The sequence below is a fragment of the Telmatherina bonti genome (assembly GCF_933228915.1).
Source record: "Telmatherina bonti genome assembly, contig: SUPER_12_unloc_1, whole genome shotgun sequence".
Taxonomy (NCBI): Eukaryota; Metazoa; Chordata; class Actinopteri; order Atheriniformes; family Telmatherinidae; genus Telmatherina; species Telmatherina bonti.
In genome coordinates, this window is record NW_027634818.1 from 301,178 (window position 1) to 321,868 (window position 20,691).

A 20,691-nucleotide genomic window follows, 5' to 3' on the forward strand; every position below is an offset into this window, starting at 1 on the left:
TTGGCTAGGAAAGGACAGTAAGGTGCTAGCAACACCATGACCATCCCAGGATTCGTTGTGAACTGGCCCTGATCAGCTGACCACGGTGGAAATTTACATTGTCCCAACAATGACATAGTTTGGAAGGTGAATTCCTGCAAGAGGCCTGTCATGTTCCGGGATCAGAATAAAAGTGGTTGTAGATGATGTGGAGAAGACTGTATGGACAAGACTGGGGATGTGAGATGAACAGGAAGAGAGAAAGACAAATACACAAGGTTCTGATCCAGATCCATTGCTTCGATCTAGTCTGAGTAAAACTGGAGCATATTGGTTGTATGAAATAAAATCCTTCTCCATCAGTTTCCAGCTGCTGGCATCAAGGTGAAGCTAGTTTGTATCTATCTCCTAGTTAGTGGATGGAATAGGTTACTCTCCCACCTGAGCTGGTACTGCCATTCTGCTGGTATTTTTCTGTTATTTTATTTGTATTGTAAGTCAAATCAAATTTTATATGTATAGCACCTTTAGTACCCGAAGCAGTGCAAAGTGCTTTACATACTAAAAACAACAAGGAAGAGTTTGACAAAAGCATGAAAGCACACCTGATCATTCCCACTGCTCCCATCTTTCAATCCCATTTTGAATAACACCGCTCTAAAAGCATGTTTTCTATCCCCTTAACCAACAAGTACATAAATAAATAGATGAACATCTAGTTGGCACCAGTAGGAGGAAACAATATCCTGGGGCTTCATTCACACCAGGAGCCAGAACACCCATGACTACAGCAGGCATAACCATAGAGAAAGGCCCAACTCAGGATAGGTCCACACAACTGCCAAAAGGCTGCAGTACAAGGGCCACCCAGACAGGAGTCATTCCATGGCAACAGCTCTGCAGTAGCCCCCAGCCTGGAGAATTCCCATTAGGAATCCATCCATCCGATGTCTGGGTTGGAGCCGGGGACTCTCCGGCCCCTGCAGTGTTGGCGCTGGGCCGCCGGGGATGGGGGGACAACTGGGGTGCTGCCTCCTGCTCCACTTGGCGGGCCGGAGCTTGCCCTTCTGCCCTGGGGCTGTCCCGGTGAGGTGGGGGCACCTACTGTGGCCAGCTGAGGAGTTGGTCGCCCAGGGGAGGAGTCCTTCTCCCCTGGTTGTGCCCCTCCCCATGCCCCCTCCTCTTCCGCCACCCGACATCATACATACAGCATATAGGGCACGGTGGGGGGGTGAAGTCGGTGGTCCCGGGAACCCTAAGGGGCATTTTCCAATGGACCCCGGCGACCACCTGCCCCACTAAATTTTAATGGCAACATAGACACCAATATACATTTAGGGTTTGGAGGGGACAGGCGCCTTGGCCATGGGGGGGGGACAGGAGCTACAGCGGTGGCCCTTGCCCCTCCCCTCCCATCGGGGTCTTTCTCCCCCCGATTTTACTCACAACTTAGACACTATTACATTTACACAAGCAGCACACACACTTAACACACACACACACAGACACATAAACAAGGGAATGCTGGGGAGGGGGGGTCTGGCTGTCTGGCAGCAGCTGGTCCCACCCCCCCACGGCCACCCCTTTTTTTACTGGCACTACAACCACGACCCACCCATGCACACACCACAGAGGCGGGCGGGTGGGGGGGGGCAGGGGTCTTCCTATGTCTCTTCTTCATGGGGAGCACTCGGGGTACGGGGGGCGGGCTTGGTGCTGCCCTGGGGGTTGGGGACGGGGCGCTGTGGGGGGCCCTCTGTCCTGGGCGATGCCTGGGCCGCATGAGGGGGCCGGCAGGGTCTCTGGTTGGCTGCATAAGTGTGTGTGTGAATGTGGGGAGTTCAGGTCTGGGGCCTGCAGTCCTCCGGCTCCGGCTGTCGCTGGGGGGGGGGATTGGGAGGGAGAGGGAGGATTGAATGGGAGGAGGTGTGTGGGAGGGAGGGAGGGGGGTGTGTGGAATGGGAGGGAGGGGTGGGGCGGGGAGGGGGGGGGGCTGGAGGAAGGGGGGGGGGTGTTGGGGACAGTAGGGCTTGGGAGGGAGAGGGAGGGGGAGGGTGCTGGTGAGGGGAGATAGGAAGCAGCGGGAGGGTTGTGGGGAGGGGTTGTTGGGGGGAGGGTCTACGGACGTGTCCTTGTCCTTGGGGATCCCGCCCCTGGTATCGTGGTGGCGCCGGCCCGCAATGGTTTTGCTCTGGGTGGGCGGGGCCCGCTGGGTCTTGGCCGGGCCTCTGCCAGGGGGAACGGGTGGCCCTGGGGCCTGTGGGCTGCCGGCTCTCTGTGCGGCCCGCGCTTCAGCACCCGGCGCCCGCCGGGCCGGCTTGCCGTCACCCTGTGGTTTTTTTTTTTTTTTTTTTTTTTTTTTTTTTTGTCTTGTCTTGTCCAGCATTTAAGCAAGCAGACTGATGTTCTGGATGCTGTGTTCTGCTGAGCAAATTTATTTTGCCAAGGGGAACTTTTGTAGATGTAATGATCCCCTTGTATTTCTTGATTCTTATTTTATTTTTCAATTTGTTTTGGATAATAGCTTGTATTACAGAGTTTATGCTGCTGGACCCGACCGGAAAGGACAGGAAAGGGGCAGAAAGAGAACAGAAAAGAGAACATAAAAAAACAAAAAAAAAACAAAAGAAAGAGATCAATGCATACATGTATATGCACATACATACCCACCTACATATATATGTATATATACTCGCACATACATTATATATATACATATATACATACATACATACATATACACATACATACACATGCATACACACACATGTACACATAGATAAAGATAGATATACATACATACATATACACATACATACACACACATATATATATATATATATACATATATACACATATACATACTCACGCCCTGTGCTACCCGGTGCCCCTGCCTCGTGGCGCCGGGTGGCGCCTGCCTGGAGGCTTCCACTGCTCTGGGCTCGGGGGACGGAGGCTCTCTCTGCTTTGCCTGCCCGGGCTCTGTGTGCGGTGGGCTTGCCGGGCCCTGGGGGCCTTGGCTTCCTCCCCTACACCTCGGGTTGTGGTCGTGCTCCCCTACAAGCACTCAGCTGATCTTTGATTGCATGATCACAGGTTGAACAGTCACACGTGCACGCCCACATGCGCTCATCTTCCCATCTGCTTCCTACTAAATGTTGCTGATGACTCTCTGTAGGTATGTTTAATAACGGTTGGTATTGTCATTGTTATTTTATTCATTCATTTTCTTTTTTTACTTTTATTTTTCATTTTGTTGTCTGTTTTTGAATATTGTCACTATCCTACTTATGTCTTGTTGTATTTTTTTCAGTACTTTATATTGTTTTGCAAATACGGTAACTTTAGCAGCTTAGACACGCCTTTCTTTTCTCTCTCTCTTTTTCCTCCTTTCATTTCCTCTTTTCTTTCCTCTTTCCCTGCCAGGTCCAGCTCGGCCATATCAAGACTGACGATGATTGCAAAATCATAAAAGGAAAATAAATAAATAAATAAAATAAAATAATTATCATAATAATAAAAATATTCAGATCATCAAGGGCAGCTATTTACATGAGATGTCTCCCTTGACAGAGCAAATCTGTCAGCAGATTGCTGTTCTGTATGCTGAGATGCTGGACAGGACAGGTTAAAAAGAAGAGAGAAAAAAAAAAAAAGGAATCCATCCATCCATCTTCTGCCGCTTATCCGGGGTCGGGTCGCGGGGGCAGCAGCCTAAGCAGGGAAGCCCAGACTTCCCTCTCCCCAGCCACATTTGCCAACTCTGCAGGGGGATCCTGAGGCGTTCCCAGGCCAGCCGAGAGATATAATCCCTCCAGCGTGTCCTGGGTCTTCCCCGGGGTCTCCTCCCAGAGGGACGTGCCTGGAACACCTCACCAGGGAGGTCCAGGAGGCATCCTGACCAGATGCCGAGCCACCTCAACTGGTTCCTCTCGATGCGAAGGAGCAGCGGCTCTACTCTGAGCCCCTCCCGGATGACCGAGCTCCTCACCCTATCTCTAAGGGAGAGCCCGGCCACCCTGCGGAGGAAACTCATTTCAGCCGCCTGTATACGAGATCTCCTTCTTTCGGTCACGACCCACAGCTCATGACCATAGGTGGGGGTAGGAACGTAGATCGACTGGTAAATGGAGAGCTTGGCCTTCTGGCTCAGCTCCTTCTTCACCACGACAGACCGGCGCAGAGTCCGCATTACTGCAGATGCCGCACCGATCCGTCGGTCGATCTCACGCTCCATCCTTCCCTCACTCGTGAACAAGACCCCGAGATATTTAAACTCCTCCACTTGAGGCAGGACCTCACTCGCGACCCAGAGAGGGCAATCCACCCTATTCCGGCTGAGGACCATGGTCTCAGATTTGGAGGTGCTGATTCTCATCCCAGCCGCTTCACACTCGGCCGGGAATCGCTCAAGCGAGAGCTGGAGATCACGACCAGATGAAGCCAACAGGACCACGTCATCCGCAAAAAGCAGGGACACAATCCTGAGGCCACCAAGCCGGATCCCCTCAACGCCTCGGCTGCACCTAGAAATTCTGTCCATATAAGTTATGAACAGAATCGGTGATAAAGGGCAGCCTTGGCGGAGTCCAACCCTCACTGGAAACAAATCCGACTTACTACCGGCAATGCAGACCAAGCTCTGATACCTGTCGTACAGGGACCGGACAGCTCGCACAAGGGGGTCCGGTACCCAATACTCCCGGAGTACCCCCCACAGGAGCCCCCGGGGGACACGGTCGAACGCCTTCTCCAGGTCCACAAAGCACATGTAGACTGGTTGGGCAAACTCCCATACCCCCTCCAGGACCCCAAAGAGGGTATAGAGCTGGTCCACTCTTCCGCGACCAGGACGAAAACCACACTGCTCCTCCTCAATCCGAGATTCGACTATACGGCGGACCCTCCTCTCCAGGACCCCTGAATAGACCTTACCAGGGAGGCTGAGGAGTGTGATTCCCCTGTAATTGGAGCACACCCTCCGGTCCCCCTTCTTAAAAAGGGGGACCACCACCCCAGTCTGCCAATCCAGAGGCACTGTCCCCGCTGTCCAAAGCTCCGGCCGGCCGCCTCAGCAATAGAGGCACGGAACACAGCCCATTCAGGCTCAATGTCCCCCGCCTCACTCGGGACATGGTTGAAGCTCTGCTGAAGGTGGGAGTTGAAGCTCGCTCTGACAGGGGACTCAGCCAGACGTTCCCAGCAGACCCTCACAACACGTTTGGGCCTGCCAGATCTGACCGGCTTCCTCCCCCACCATCTGAGCCAACTCACCACCAGGTGGTGATCAGTTGAAGCTCCGCCCCCCTCTTCACTCGAGTGTCCAAGGCATGTGGCCACAGGTCCGACGATACGACTACAAAATCGACCATGGAACTGCGGCCCAGGGAGTCCTGATGCCAGGTGTACATATGGACACTCTTATGTTGGAACATGGTGTTCGTTATGGACAATCCATGACGAGCACAGAAGTCCAATAACAAAACACCATTTGGGTTCAGAGGGGGGGGACCATGCCTCCCAATCACTCCCCTCCAGGTCTCATTGCCCATGTGTCAACAGTCAGGACCCGGGCGGAGGGAAACTACCCTTTCATCCACCGGGGTAAACCCCAACATGCAGGCACCAAGCTGGGGGCTGATGAGAATACCCACACCTGCTCGGCGCCTCTCACCATGAGCAACTCCAGAGTGGAAGAAGGTCCAGCCCCTCACGAGGGTTCTGGTTCCAGAGCCCAAGCCATGCGTCGAGGTGAGTCCAACTATATCTAGTCGGAACCGCTCAACCTCGCGCACAAGCTCAGGCTCCTTCCCACCGGAGAGGTGACGTTCCACGTCCCTAGAACCAGCTTCTGCAGCCGGGGATCGGACCGCCAGGGTCCCTGCCTCTTGCTGCCGCCCAGCTCACCTCTGACCCCTACGGCTCCTCCCGCAGATGGTGAGCCCACGGGAGAAAATTATAAATAAATTAAATGAACAATAATATAATAAATAAACACCCCCCCCTCTCTCTTTCTTTACTGCATCTATACTCTATGTCCTCATCCCCCAGTGAAGAGTTGTAGAGTGGGATGGGTTCAACATAGGTGAAAGTGCTGGATTTTACTGTGCTTCACTACAGAAACTTTGATTTCTCAAAGCAGAAAAAATAACTAACAGCATATGAGGTGGAAGGAACTACAAAAATAGCTAATTTACGTATTCATGTTGAGAGAAGTTCAGTCAGACGAAAATATCAAAGCAGGGCAATGCCCATAGAGCACTTGGCAACAAAACCAAGTGAGACACTAGCATTGATTGACAAGATTGGGGTGATTTGTTGTGTCTTGTCTAATCGTTTGGAATCTGTGATCCCACTGGAGTAAAGAGGCGAGGTTATCCATCCATCCAGTGTTTGTCTGGAGAACCTGCCTGTAAATTAACAGACCATGTAAATAAACAAGCATGGATAAAGTCTTCTCAAAGGTTTTTTCTTATCTTCTCAGATTGTGTGCAGCTACAATTTATAATACAATGATTTGTGTGCTGAGGCCAATTATATCAAAGTTATAACATTTGAAAGTCCACAAGATCCTTTAATCACACTATGAATGTAAGTTTGTAACTTGCTGTCCAAAAGTTTCTGGAAGTATCCCATTTCTAAAAAATAAAAACATTCAACTTTAGGAACCATATTATCCCAATACTCAAGGTCTGGCATAATCCTTTTAACAAAAATATCATTGTAGTTCCACACAATAAAGTCCCAGTACTCTGTATTTCCAATGTGAAGCTGTGCCTGAACCTGCTGGTAGTAGTTACGATTCCGGTCGGTTCCGGTTCCGGTCATCATTAGTGAGGCAGACGCTCTTTTCTCCAGCACACAAGCGCAGGTTGTCCTCGTCTTGCTGAGAGTATGGGTACTAAAATCACAGTGAACATTAGATTATAACATTCTGACTTGTTGCACTCACGATTCTTGATCCTTTTACCTGCCTGGAAGAATAAATATCGAGTCTAGTTACTGTTTTATCACAAGTCCAGAACTGGAACATAAAGCTTTAATTGAATTTTATTTATAACAGTTGCTGTAATCGATTACAAAAAATATGTAATTAACAGTGTGTACACAAGTACTTATATTTCCTTGAGTTGCTCCCAGAGAGTTTCTTTACAACTGTAGAAGACATTTACAGCAGTCTGTTCATGTGAGATGTGCCACCTGTTTCATTTCATCACTCTGTATTTAAGAGGCGCTAATGCTCTGTGCTTTCTCTGAAACCTTCATTTCAATAATCGTGATTTTTAATTTCATTTTACGCTCAGTTCCATTCATCAAATCATTCCAACTTGGACACTGAAGACTTCAGACTCAGCTCGGATGTGACGACAACAGAAATGGCAATATTACCTTTTTCTCACAGATGCCAGTTCCATGACAGTCACAAGCGACTTTCCCGTCAAGGGCAGAGCCGTGTACGGCAACTCGGGGTTCATCCAGAGTCTGCTGTCCATGCAGGAGAAGCCTGCATGCTCCTGATTCATCAGCTTCTCCTGTGCTCCTCTGGCTTGTGCTTCATGCTTGCTTCCATAACTGTAAATAGGACATATGTTAAACTTGAAAATGAAGTTTTGGCCCCAAAGCCACCAAGGGGCCCCCAAAGTCACCAGGGGCCCCGAAGCCACCAGGGGCCCCAAAGCTGCCTCTTCAGCCTCTTCTGAGGAGAATTAAAATGTCTGTTTTTATCAGTAGCTATCTTTTGTGTTCATGACTCCCCTTATTGACTTAAATGGAAACGTTGCCTAAATGAAAACTGCAACAGTAAGCAGTGTCTGGTTCTTTCTTTCATGGCATTATGATGTCTTTGCATACAGGGTGGAAGTTGGCTTGGGTGGTCGAGCTGCTTTCCTTGTTACCTGAAGGTTGGCGGTTTGCATCTAGCTCCCTAGGTTGCCACTTCATGACTGATGGTTTACTTTAGCAAGTTTTACTGTTTTATGTGGTTCTCTTTTTTTCCTTCTGTTTTTGTTCACGTTCCAATGTTAAAGGAGTCATCACCCGGAAATTGCACTTTTTCGAGTTAAAACATGCGTATTAGTGTTGGGCAGAAGTGCTAACATCCCCGGAATCCCCTTTCTGTTGAAGATGGCCAGGTTTTTCCGTCTGGACGCTTTGTTCGCAGCAAAACTGCCCGCAACACCAAAGTCTTGCAAACGCATTTTTTTTTCTCTCCGGAATGTCAAAATCCTGGGGAGCTATTTGCATTAACCAGCCCCTTTTCCAGCCTAAATACACCTGCTGGACCTGCCTCAGTTGCTATTAGCAACAAGCTGTGTGAAGACGTGCGAGCAGCGATCATGTCCACTGCTCGGTTGTCTGTTAGCAAAACCAACATCGGCAGGTTTTTTTCTCTCCCTTCATCCGCGGACCAAACTACCAGGGACAGGTGGATTACATTATTTTTTTGCTGATAATGGACCTGCATCTCTGCCGGCTGCGGCCTCTGTTTGTGCCAAACATTTTGCTAACATTTGGGAAAATACCAAGGGAAGACGGCATCAACCCGGTTGGAAAGAGTGAGGATTGCAACTTTAAGCGGCTCAGCATCACTGCAGTCGGTAAGTGTCACTACGGCTGTAAAGTTCTGCTTTGTGTGACAGACGTGACTTGAGCTAATCACAAGGCTAATACTAACGGCAATGCTAACGGCTATGCTAACGGGACGAGCCGGAAGGTTTAAAGTCCCGCGGCGTATAAATGAGCCCCGGGTTTTATTTTCTTAAATATATCCTATGCTCTGCCACGTAAATGTTTGCAAATGACTTCTTTATTTATTATTTTTCACGCCTGCTACGACTATTTATTTTATTTCCATCATCGTATTTATTCACCGAACCAGAATGCAAACTTTTTATTTCTGACATCTTCACGTCATGTTTGTAAAACGGGAGCTGTGCAGGATTAATATCTGCAGCTGCAGCCTCTGTGGATGTGGAGGTCTGACTCCTGGTATGATGGATCTAAAAGATGTTTTATTTTTATCTACATGCAGTGAAGACACAAAGGTTAGGGGAAATTGTGTCTGTGTATAACTGTGTGAAATAAAATGAGTGTGTTTTTAATATTCTATGTTAATATTTCAGTGTGAAAACCTGTTTTATTAAGTTTTTTAAAAAAAATAAAAGTATGCAAACCACTTTGTGTTGCCTTTGGCATGAAAGTGCTTTATAAAGTTTGATTTGATCTCTTTGTATTACAATATTTGATTCCTCTTAAACTGCAGCTATTTACACCTACAATCTATTTATGTGATGATCTGATATTTTTATAACTTGTATTTGCAGATTTTAGTCCAGCACATCTCATGCCATGCGCAGCACCAGCGGTCTACTGATGTCTAAAAGTTGATGTTGGAGCAGACTGACCCTACAATACAGGCAACAACTGGAACACAGCTGTCATCAAGGACTTTCCACCCTCTCTTCAGAAATACAGGTTTGTCGTTTGATTAATTTTACATTCAAAAAATGACAATAAATCAAACACATATACTTTCTTAATGGAAGCTAAGAGGCACTTTTATTGCTTGTTCTGATGTCAGTATCTGGTTCTGTGCAGAAAAGGAACCCAGACGACAGCAGTGAAGGTAACATCTCAGCCAGTCAGATGATGATGAAGACGGTGCTGTGGAGGCTTGCTCATCCGGCTCCAGAACCACGAGAGTCCACATAAAACCCAGAAAACTCAGCTACTGTGTTAACAGAATCAATAACTAAGAGTGAAAATTATCATTTTTATTTCATTACATTGAAAATGAGCATTGGTTTTATTTCTGTACACTAATAAAGATATTGTGTTTTAAAGAGCTGTATGTTTTTACTTCAGCTTTACATTTTACATTCAGAAGTCAGATGCATAAATGTGTATATGGTAAAGTTGTGTATTTACTTTAATTCAGTTGCTATTGTCCTAAGTGACTGCAGTAAAGTTACTATTTGTTATATGTAATATGAAATGGCAAGAGCATATATAATCACCTTTTACAGTTATTTGCCATTTGATTAGCTTTATTTCTGAATTTTTGGGCATTGAAGCGAAACTTGCCTCTCATTCCCTCCAACAGGTAAATGTACATAATCCTGGTCATAAATGTTTCCTGCATTTTGTAATGAAAAAGCATTGAAGCAGACTGGTTCCATGCCAGGATGTTGGGTCAGACACGGAGGAGTTTGGACCTTTATCCTTCTCGGCACCTTAGGAAATGAAAAGAGAAATTTTATTTTCTAAGAACAGTAATAATATCTTGCTGTCTATTTCTGTTGGCATGTGCATCTTAACAGAAACAATTAGACCAACATAATAGATGGTAAGTGATGCTGGAATATATAAAACACTAGTCTACATCAGTCAGCAGGAAGCCTGATCAATGATACAAGATATCTGACTTCATGTTATTTATCTGTACAGTAATACAGCAGCCCACATCAGTGGTTGCATCAACGAGAGATCTGTCACGTTGACATAACGACATTTTTCACACTCCTGGCTAAAACGGGAAATCTGAATAAGCTAATTAATTTAGAAAAACACGTGACGGTAAATAAAACCTCAGAAAAAGCACTTTTATAAATTTTTTTTGTCTAATAAGTTTTTAAACCATTAAAAAACCATTAGAGGGCAGTGGGCACATGAAAAGACCAGGTTATGACTCCTTTCACTTTTGAATTGCACAATTTTGATACAATACTTTATTTTCAGACTTTGTACAACTGCATCTCTATTTTGAGAAATTAAAAAAAGTAAATAAAAGAAAGAGTCAACCGTAGTCAGGAGAAAGCAGCAACTATTCCCGTATTTTGTTCAGCCTTCGGTTGCAATAACCGGCGAAATATTGAAAGCAGATCGTGTGGAATTACATTTCACAAGGTTGAATAATTTATTAGACCAGATAAAAATAGATAAATTCAAATGCATCAATAAACAATCAAACATGGTAGTATTAAATTAATTGGGGCGGCTGTAGCTCAGGAGGAAGAGCAGTTGTCCTTCAATTGGAAAGTTGGAGGATCAATTCCAGGCTTCCCCTAACAGGCCAAAGTGTCCTAGGGCAAGATGCTGAACCCCAAGCTGCCCCCAATGTGCCTATTGGGGTATGAGTGTATTGGATGAGTGTGTGTGTGAGAACGGGTGAATGTGACAAGTAGTGTAAAGCACTTTGAGTGGTCTGCATGACTAGAAAAGTGGTATAGGAGTACAAGTCAATTTATACATTTATTTAAATTGTAGCTACCTCATGTTTTAGTTAAATATCATTATAAAAATATTTTAGCATAACACATATATTTAATGTTTTACATTAAATATATTTAATGTTTTACATTAAATACATTATTTTACATTAAATATACGTAACTATATCTCTGCCCTTTGTAAGAAACCAAACTGTGAGAAAAATCAGGTTAAACTTGGTGAAGTTATTGTTGTGGTTGGACCTACACCTTACAGATAAATGCATTGGAGGCCCAACCATGAGACGGGCAAACAGCTGCCATATGAGGACATCATTGACAACTTTGCAAATAAAACAACCAGGAAGCAGACATTTTGTCTGCTTATTTAAAGTAAACATTTAATAAATACTTAATAACGTCTATTATTGACATATAGACAATTCTTTTTATTTTAGTGTGTTTTTTTTTTTTAACAGTTTAACTTGCTGAGTGGCTCAATTTAAAGATCTTTACTTTTACCTGAAGCCTGTTTTGCTAATGAAGTGTAACTGATGCTGGCATCATAGTTGACAATCTAAAGGGTTAGGAATTGCTTCATCACATTTTGACAAACTAGAGGCCTCCAGACAGCTACTTGCCCAAGACCCCCACAAAGCTAGAAACGGCCCGGTGTGTATATATTAGGTAAGTATTCTGTAAAGTCAAATATTTATTAAAATTAAAAATGATTATTATTAATAGAGTTCAAATTAAATTTTGTGTTTGTCGTGAATACAAAAAATGTACCAACAGGAGATACTACTACTCTTCTCCAGTTTTACAAAATCTAAAACACATTTCACATGCATGAATGCGTGTGAGGAACTCTTGTCACAAAGACTCAACATAACGTTTTTATTTTGTGAAATCCTGTTTAAATGCGATTTTCTGAGTTTTCGAGTTATTTATACACTTTTGGAGCAAAAGAAAGATTCCTTTTCATTGGAGGCTGGCCTCCATAAGTCTGCGCTTCTGATTGGCTGCTGGTCTGTGCTCTGCCTCCTCGGTCTTCTGCGCTTCTGATTGGCTGCTAGTCTATACTCCGCCTCCTCGCTCTTCTTCTGCGTTTCTTTTACCGTAAAAGCAAACATTCGCATGTCTCGCTAAGCTTAGTGCGCAGACGAGCAAAGTTTCTGCGGTTTGTGTGGGTCTGTTTCAAGGTTTAATCCCTTTCAAGAGTCTGGTGGGTACGGCAAACAACGCGCGCGCCAACTGTCGGATAAATACCAGCGAAGAGAAGGAGGAACCCTCCCCTAAAAAGATGGCGGCCAGCTCCTCGCAGGGGTTGAACCCGGACCCAGAACTTTGGACCTTACCGGACCTGCTGGACCGGGGCTGGAAGATAGTAGAGGAGGTTGAAGGAAGCAGCGAGCCGCTGGGCTCCAGCAGCGTGCAGCAGCGGGTGAGACGTGGCATCAGCCTTCTGGAGGAGGCGTCCCGCATGGCGGCGCAGCTCCAGCTGTTCAGCCGCAACGAGGAGCTGGAGGAGGTCTGCACCTCCGACCTGAAGTTCCTGCTGCTGCCCGCTCTGCTCGGAGCCCTGCACACCAAGCTCACCGGCCGGGACAGGCGGCTGGAGGCCCTGAAGACCGCCCGGGTCTACTTCCTGGACTTCCTCCGCAGGTGTTCCGACTACAGCATCCTGCCGAACCCGCCGCTGAACCAGGGGGGAGGACCGGGCCTGGAGGCGCGGGGACCGGACCAGGTGAGTTCACCTGCACACAGCTCACCGGCACGCTCCCAGTGAACCCAGGTTAGAGCTGAATGCTCCTCTACAGTTTATTTGCACCGCCTGACAACAGGGTCATCATCTCAGCCAGTCAGAATTTATATAATAATAATAAATAATAATAATAATAATAAATTTAATAATAGTGATAAAAGCAATAAGTATACTATTCCGAGCCGTGGACATGAGGCCAACATGATGCAGCTTTTATCCAGGGAGTCCTGCAGAAAGAGGAGAAAGACGTGATGCTGTCATGTTTCTAGATGGAGGATGAGGAGCAGATAGATGAAGATGAAGTGCATCTTCCTCAGCAGTCTGAGCCGGGCAGCATCACTGAGGGTCGGCTAGACCACCGCTAACCAGGGCTGTTGGGAACGTGGAGTAGAAGGGTCGCAGTGTAACTTCTACTCTCCATTTTCTCCTTTTAATTACTGACAGAACCACTTCCACCTACCACCTAGCCAGCTAGCACCTAGCCAGCTGGCTGGATAAGCACCTAGCCAGCTAGCACCTAGCCAGCTGGCTGGATAAGCACCTGGCCAGCTGGCTGGATAAGCACCTAGCCAGCTAGCACCTAGCCAGCTGGCTGGATAAGCACCTAGCCAGCTAGCACCTAGCCAGCTGGCTGGATAAGCACCTAGCCAGCTGGCTGAATAAGCACCTAGCCAGCTAGCACCTAGCCAGCTGGCTGGATAAGCACCTAGCCAGCTAGCACCTAGCCAGCTGGCTGGATAAGCACCTAGCCAGCTAGCACCTAGCCAGCTGGCTGGATAAGCACCTAGCCAGCTAGAACCTAGCCAGCGGGCTGGGTAAGCACCTAGCCAGATAGCTGGATAAGCACCTAGCCAGCTAGCACCTAGCCAGCTGGCTGGATAAGCACCTAGCCAGATAGCTGGATAAGCACCTAGCCAGATAGCTGGATAAGCACCTAGCCAGGTAGCTGGATAAGCAGCTAGTCAGATAGCACCTAGCCAGCTAGCTGGATAAACACCTAGCCAGATAGCATCTAGCCGGATAAGCACCTAGCCACATAGCTGGTTAGCCAGATAGCTAGGTGATTTCTGGCTCCCATGAGCTTGCTTGATACTTTGTAGTTATCAGAGTTGGTCAAAGAGAAGATGCTCTTTGTTCCATCGCTTGCCAACTGTGTCGGTATACTTCTCGATAATTGTTGCTATCGTGACAATTTTATTGTTCTTCTGTGGGCCAGAGGCTCTTCTCCTTATTTCAGAACTTCAGAGGTTTCTCTGGGTATCTTCATGTATTCGCTCTTTGGTTTGAAGGGAACAGCACCGAGACGGTTTTCCCTCATTGTCCCAGAGCTGCCATATCATCCTGTCATTTTATCCAGGAGTAGAAGGGAATTAAAGAGGTTGTCATGGCAGAATTTACTACCTCCTGGCACAACACCTTGTTCTGCTGTAACCATATTGTTTATGATCACTATTGTGACCGATGAGTTGAAATCTGCTCCAAATTAATTCTGGTTGTTCTGAGCATGCTCATTACCTTGTCCTGTCCCGATGACGCGCGTTGTTTTGCCTCCCGTGTTCGGTGGTCTATCTTTCTTCTCCTTCTCAGTTGCTGCTGAAAGTGAAGTAGTATGCTCATGTTGAACTGCTACCTCAGTTCAGTTCAACTTTATTTAAATAGCGTCAAATCACAGCAATGCTATCTCAAGACGATTTACAGACAGAGAAGCCAATTCATCCAATAATGAAAGCCAATTCATAATAGCCTATATAAGGAAACCAACAGATTGAGTTGGAGGTCCAACTCAATCTCCCATCCTGAACAAGCACACTGGTGACAGTGGGAAGGAAAAAACTCCCTTTTAACAGGAAGGAAACCTCCAGCAGAACCCGGCTCAGGACAGGCAGCCATCTGCCTCTGCTGTGTGGGGGGAAGAGGACAGAAAGACAACAGACAACATGAACTGCTACTCCCGGCCAGGGAGACCTGCTGAGACAGGAGACATACATGTTAATGATGCAACACTGTTATTGGGGGGGGGGGGGGGGGGGGGGTGATAAAAGAGAGAGATAAAGAGAAGTAAGCTCAGTGTATCAGGAAATGTCCCTCAGCAGTCTAAACCTATAGCAGCATAACTAAGGGATGCTAACCATCCCTAGCTATAGGACTTATCAAAAAGATCAGTCTTCAGCCTAGTCTTAAAGGTGGGGAGGGTGTCTGCTTCCCTAACACTAACTGGGAGCTTATTCCTGGGACTCTGAATCAGCTGAAGGATTTTTAAAATTTGTTTCATCTGGTTTAAAGGATAAGTATCATCTGCATAACATCCATCCATCCATCTTCTGCCGCTTATCCGGGGTCGGGTCGCGGGGGCAGCAGCCTAAGCAGGGAAGCCCAGACTTCCCTCTCCCCAGCCACATTTGCCAACTCTGCGGGGGGGATCCTGAGGCGTTCCCAGGCCAGCCGAGAGATGTAATCCCTCCAGCGTGTCCTGGGTCTTCCCCGGGGTCTCCTCCCAGAGGGACGTGCCTGGAACACCTCACCAGGGGGAGGTCCAGGAGGCATCCTGACCAGATGCCCGAGCCACCTCAACTGGTTCCTGTCGATGCGGATGAGCAGCGGCTCTACTCTGAGCCCCTCCCGGATGACCGAGCTCCTCACCCTATCTCTAAGGGAGAGCCCGGCCACCCTGCGGAGGAAACTCATTTCAGCCGCCTGTATACGAGATCTGGTTCTTTCGGTCACGACCCACAGCTCATGACCATAGGTGAGGGTAGGAACGTAGATCGACTGGTAAATCGAGAGCTTCACCTTCTGGCTCAGCTCCTTCTTCCCCACGACAGACCGGCGCAGAGTCCGCATTACTGCAGACGCCGCTCCGATCCGTCTGTCGGTCTCGCGCTCCATCCTTCCCTCACTCGTGAACAAGACCCCAAGATATTTAAACTCCTCCACCTGAGGCAGGACCTGACTCCCGACCCGGAGAGGGCAATCCACCCTATTCCGGCTGAGGACCATGGTCTCAGATTTGGAGGTGCTGATTCTCATCCCAGCCGCTTCACACTCGGCCGCGAATCGCTCAAGCGAGAGCTGGAGATCACGACCAGATGAAGCTAACAGGACCACGTCATCCGCAAAAAGCAGGGACCCAATCCTGAGGCCACCAAGTCGGATCCCCTCAACACCTCGGCTGCGCCTAGACATTCTGTCCATATAAGTTATGAACAGAATCGGTGATAAAGGGCAGCCTTGGCGGAGTCCAACCCTCACCGGAAACTGATCCGACTTACTACCGGCAATGCGGACCAAGCTCTGACACCTGTCGTACAGGGACCGGACAAGGGGGTCCGGTACCCCATACTCCCGGAGTACCCCCCACAGGAGCCCCCGGGGGACACGGTCGAACGCCTTCTCCAGGTCCACAAAGCACATGTAGACTGGTTGGGCAAACTCCCATGCCCCCCCAGGACCCCAGAGAGGGTATAGAGCTGGTCCACTGTTCCGCGACCAGGACGAAAACCACACTGCTCCTCCTCAATCCGGGATTCGACTATCCGGCGGACCCTCCTCTCCAGGACCCCTGAATAGACCTTACCAGGGAGGCTGAGGAGGGTGATTCCCCTGTAATCTGCATAACAATGAAAGTTTATTCCATGCTGTCTAATAATTTTGCCTAAAGGGAGCATATATAGCGTGAAGAGTATTGGTCTAAGTACAGAACCTTGAGGAACTCCATGACTTACTGTAGTTTGGGAGGAGGACTTGTCATTTACATGAACAAACTGAAGTCCATCAGATAAATATGATTTAAACCAGCTTAACGCTGTACCTGTAATTCCAATCACCTGTTCTAGTCTTTGTAACAGAATGTTATGATCGACTGTATCAAATGCAGCACTATTTTTGACTTTTGAATTTTGGACATAAACGGGAGATTAGATATAGGTCTATAATTTGCTATCACCTCTGGATCCAGAGATTGCTTTTTAAGTAAAGGCTTGATTACAGCAGTTTTAAATGATTGTGGTACATATCCTGTCACTAAAGACATTGATAAGATTTAGTAGTGATGTATTAATTAAAGGGAAAATGTCCTTAAAGAGGCTCGTTGGGAGAGGGTCTAAGATACAGGTGGATGGTTTAGATGAAGCTATTATTTTAGTTAATTCAGAGGGTTGGACAGGACAGAAACTATTTAGACACAAGTCAGATCCTGGTTCTAAGGATGCTTCAGAGACCACAACAGGCTCAACATTATAGGTAGAAGGAAGAATATTGTGGATTTGATCTCTAATAGTATCAATTTTATTCCTATAACTATCATTTTCATCAACATGAATATTAAAATCACCTAGTACAATGACTTTATCAGTAGTCAGCACTAACTCAGACAAGAGATCAGAGAATTCGGTCAGAAACTCGGAGTAAGGTCCAGGTGGGCGATACACTAATGCTAAAAGGAGCGGTTTCTCTGGATTCCATTTTGGATGAGATAAATTTAATGTCAGGAATTCAAAGGATTTATAGTTAGTTTTGTGCTTAGGATTAATTAAAGATTCTGACTGAAAAATATCTGCAACACCTCCTCCTCTGCCTGTAGTTCTAGGAATGTGAAAGTTTAAATAGTTAGCTGGCGTAGCTTCATTAATACTAACATAATCCTCTTGCTGTCACCAGGTTTCCGTAAGACAGAATAAATCAATGTGGTGATCACCTATCAAGTCATTGACTAATAAAGACTTATTTGGGAGGGATCTAATATTCAGTAGGCCACACTTTAATGTCTTATTTTCAGATTTTATTAGATCTATTATTTTTATTTTTATGAGGTTTTCACGATTAACCCCAGAAGTGTTTTTGTGTTTAATTCTTACTGCTGGGAAGTTGTATAAGGTCGGAATGGGGTTTTGGGTGGGCGGCGGCAGGTGGGAAGCTGCAGAAAAGTGTGTAGGACTACAATTCTGCCTCCTGGTCCCAACCCTGAGTTGTCAGTTTAGCTGACTAATAAAAGAGTCCATATTGCTAGATAAGAGAGCGGCTCCATCCAACGTGGGATGGATGCCATCTCTCCTAATAAGACCAGGCTTTCCCCAAAAAGCGCTCCAATTATCTATAAAACCCACGTTGTTATCGGGACACCACCTAGACAACCAGCGGTTGAAGGATGACATGCGGCTAAACATGTCATCGCTGATTAAATTTGGCAAGGGACCAGAGAAAACTACGGAGTCCGACATGCTCTTGGCAAAGTTACACACCGAAGCAACATTAATTTTAGTGACCTCCGATTGGCGCAACCGGGTGTCGTTACCGCCGACGTGAATTACAATCTTACGGTATTTACGTTTAGCCTTAGCCAGCAGTTTCAAATACAATTCGACGTCGCCCGCTCTGGCCCCAGGAATGCATTTGACTATGGTCCCCGGTGTCTCTAGTGCCACGTTTCTGACTATGGAACTACCTATAATCAGGGTTTCTGCCTCAGCTGGCGTGTCGCCGAGCGGGGAAAATCTGTTCATATTTATAATAAAAATAGCGGTGAAACTGGTACTTATGTATTTTTTTACAAGTTACGACCATAGACTGTATATAAAGAGATGGAGGGAGTCTCCGTGACATCACCCATAGGTTTCTGAAGAGCTGAATTGAAGCTCGGTGAGTGGTTCCTACCATCACCATGTTGGCAGCGTCATGCGCGTCGTCTCGCCCGGAAAATACAAATACGGACAAAGAGGTGGAGCTGAGGGGGGGGGGCTGTGAGCGTCATGGTGGATGATTGACATCGAGCGAACTCCGAGCTTTCTGTAGCTAAAAGCTAACCGAGTTAACCCCGAGATAATGGAAGCTATCCAGCTAACGGAGGTAAGCGGGCTAAAGCTAAGTCATAATATTAACTGGCTAAAAACCGCGGTTCTATAATCTTCTGACCTGCCAATCAAAAGCACACGCCTCTAAATTTGCCGAACTTCGAGATTAAATTACTTTAAAACAGACGAGTTAGAAAAAAAATTGACTCCCCCCACAGTTGTCATGAAGGTAAACCTGACCTATTAAACCTAAAATGGATTTTTGTACCAGGCTGTAAACATGTTTATTTCTGCTGTAAACATGTTTATTCCTGCTGTGAAGTTGGTCTTTTTAACATGGGAGTCTATGGGGATTTACTGTGTTTTGCAGCCCCTAGTGGATGAAGGAGGAACTGCAGTTTTATACACTTCCGCATAGGCTTCACTTTTTACCGCCGGAGGTTGCCGCTTGGTTACGACTGAAAAAACGAGAAGCAGGGAGCCAACTTTGTTTATTTCCGGTATACATCATACGTCACGTGCACCCTCTGTCCAATCAGAACCTTTCCCAACCCGTCGCTCTAAAGAGGAATTAAGTAAGACGTGTTTCATGTAAACCTTTATACGGAATTATTTTTATGTAAACTCGTTTGAAAATACGTTAATTCTGAATTATTTAATTTCGAATTATTGATTACGAATTTAAAAAAAAAAACATCATGTAACCGTAGCAACTGAGAAAAGCCTGTTTAGCTTTCAGCAGTTTGATGCTAAAAGATGTATCTTCTGTTTGTCTCGGATTGATCAGATGATTTAATATCTCATCAGAAAAGTGCTTTCTTCTCAGCCTTCTGTTTTTCCTCTGTCCAAAGAGGAAGTTTGTTTATTTTGCCTATTTTTAGCCAAGTTTTTTAATTGGATCCCCATGAGCTGCAGCAAAACTTCTGCTATACTTCTTGCAGAACAGTTTTTGATTAGTTGCAGAGTAACTAATCAGTAATCCAAAGAAATCCTGGATCTCACTCGGATTTCTGTGTCAGTCTGTCCCTGCAGGGCCATCAGACCTGGCTGCCATGGCAACGAAGAGACAGTCCAAGATTGAGCGGTATCGACAGAGGAAGGAGCTGGAGGCCAAATTGTCAGACATACGAAGAGTGGTAGAGAGTGGACAGGCTGACGATGAAGTAAGCAGAGACTTTTACCTCCTGAATGTCCGGAGATGGGTCACAGTGTGTCTGGAGGAGGTGGAGAGCATCGACCAGGAGGTGGAGATCCTCAGAAACATGGATGTTCTGAAGCAGGGGCCCAGCAAGCATCCCGCCAGGCCACCTATGAAGCCCTTCATCCTCACCAGAGATGCTCTTCAGGTGAGGCACAGCTTCCTCATAGGTAGCAGAAATGAATTTTTAAAAACTCAGATAAACCTTAGCTTTAGGAAGCGAATCATGTCGAACAAGGGTCGAGGAGATCTACTGTATATATACACTACTCACAAAAAGTTAGGGATATTTGGCTTTCAGGTGAAATTTATAGAAAATGCAATATGTTCATGCTACAGTGATATAATATCATAAAAGTAAGACATTTAAGTAGAAGGATGCACTACTGATTTCCTCATCTCAAAAAATTCATTCAACACAAAAGGTAACAACAATGGTAGTTACACCACAACAAAAAATGTGAACGTGTCAATATCTGGTCATGTGCCCTTGAGCATCAATTACAGCTTGACAACGACGTCTCATGCTGTTCACAAGGCAACTTATTGCCTGCTGAGGCATGGCATCCCACTCTTCTTGAAGGGCAGCCCTCAGGTCATTGAGGTTCTGGGGTGCAGGGTCTCGAGCCTCTACACGACGGCTCAGCTGATCCCACAGGTTTTCAATGGGATTCAGGTCTGGAGAGAGTGCAGGCCATTCCATTTGAGGTACACCAGTCTCCAACAGCCGTTCCCTGATGATGCGGCCTCGATGAG

At 46.5% G+C, this 20,691-nt stretch overlaps 1 protein-coding gene across 1 annotated transcript; it reads left to right on the forward strand.

Moving 5' to 3' along the window:
* Positions 1–12,305: 12,305 nt before the first annotated feature.
* igbp1 (immunoglobulin (CD79A) binding protein 1) lies at positions 12,306–20,083 on the forward strand (the record flags this gene model as incomplete). The annotated part of the gene is made up of 2 exons (XM_079250633.1): positions 12,306–12,933; positions 19,757–20,083. Coding segments are annotated over exons 1-2 (771 nt in total), but the record flags the coding sequence as incomplete, so codon positions are not given.
* Positions 20,084–20,691: the final 608 nt, after the last annotated feature.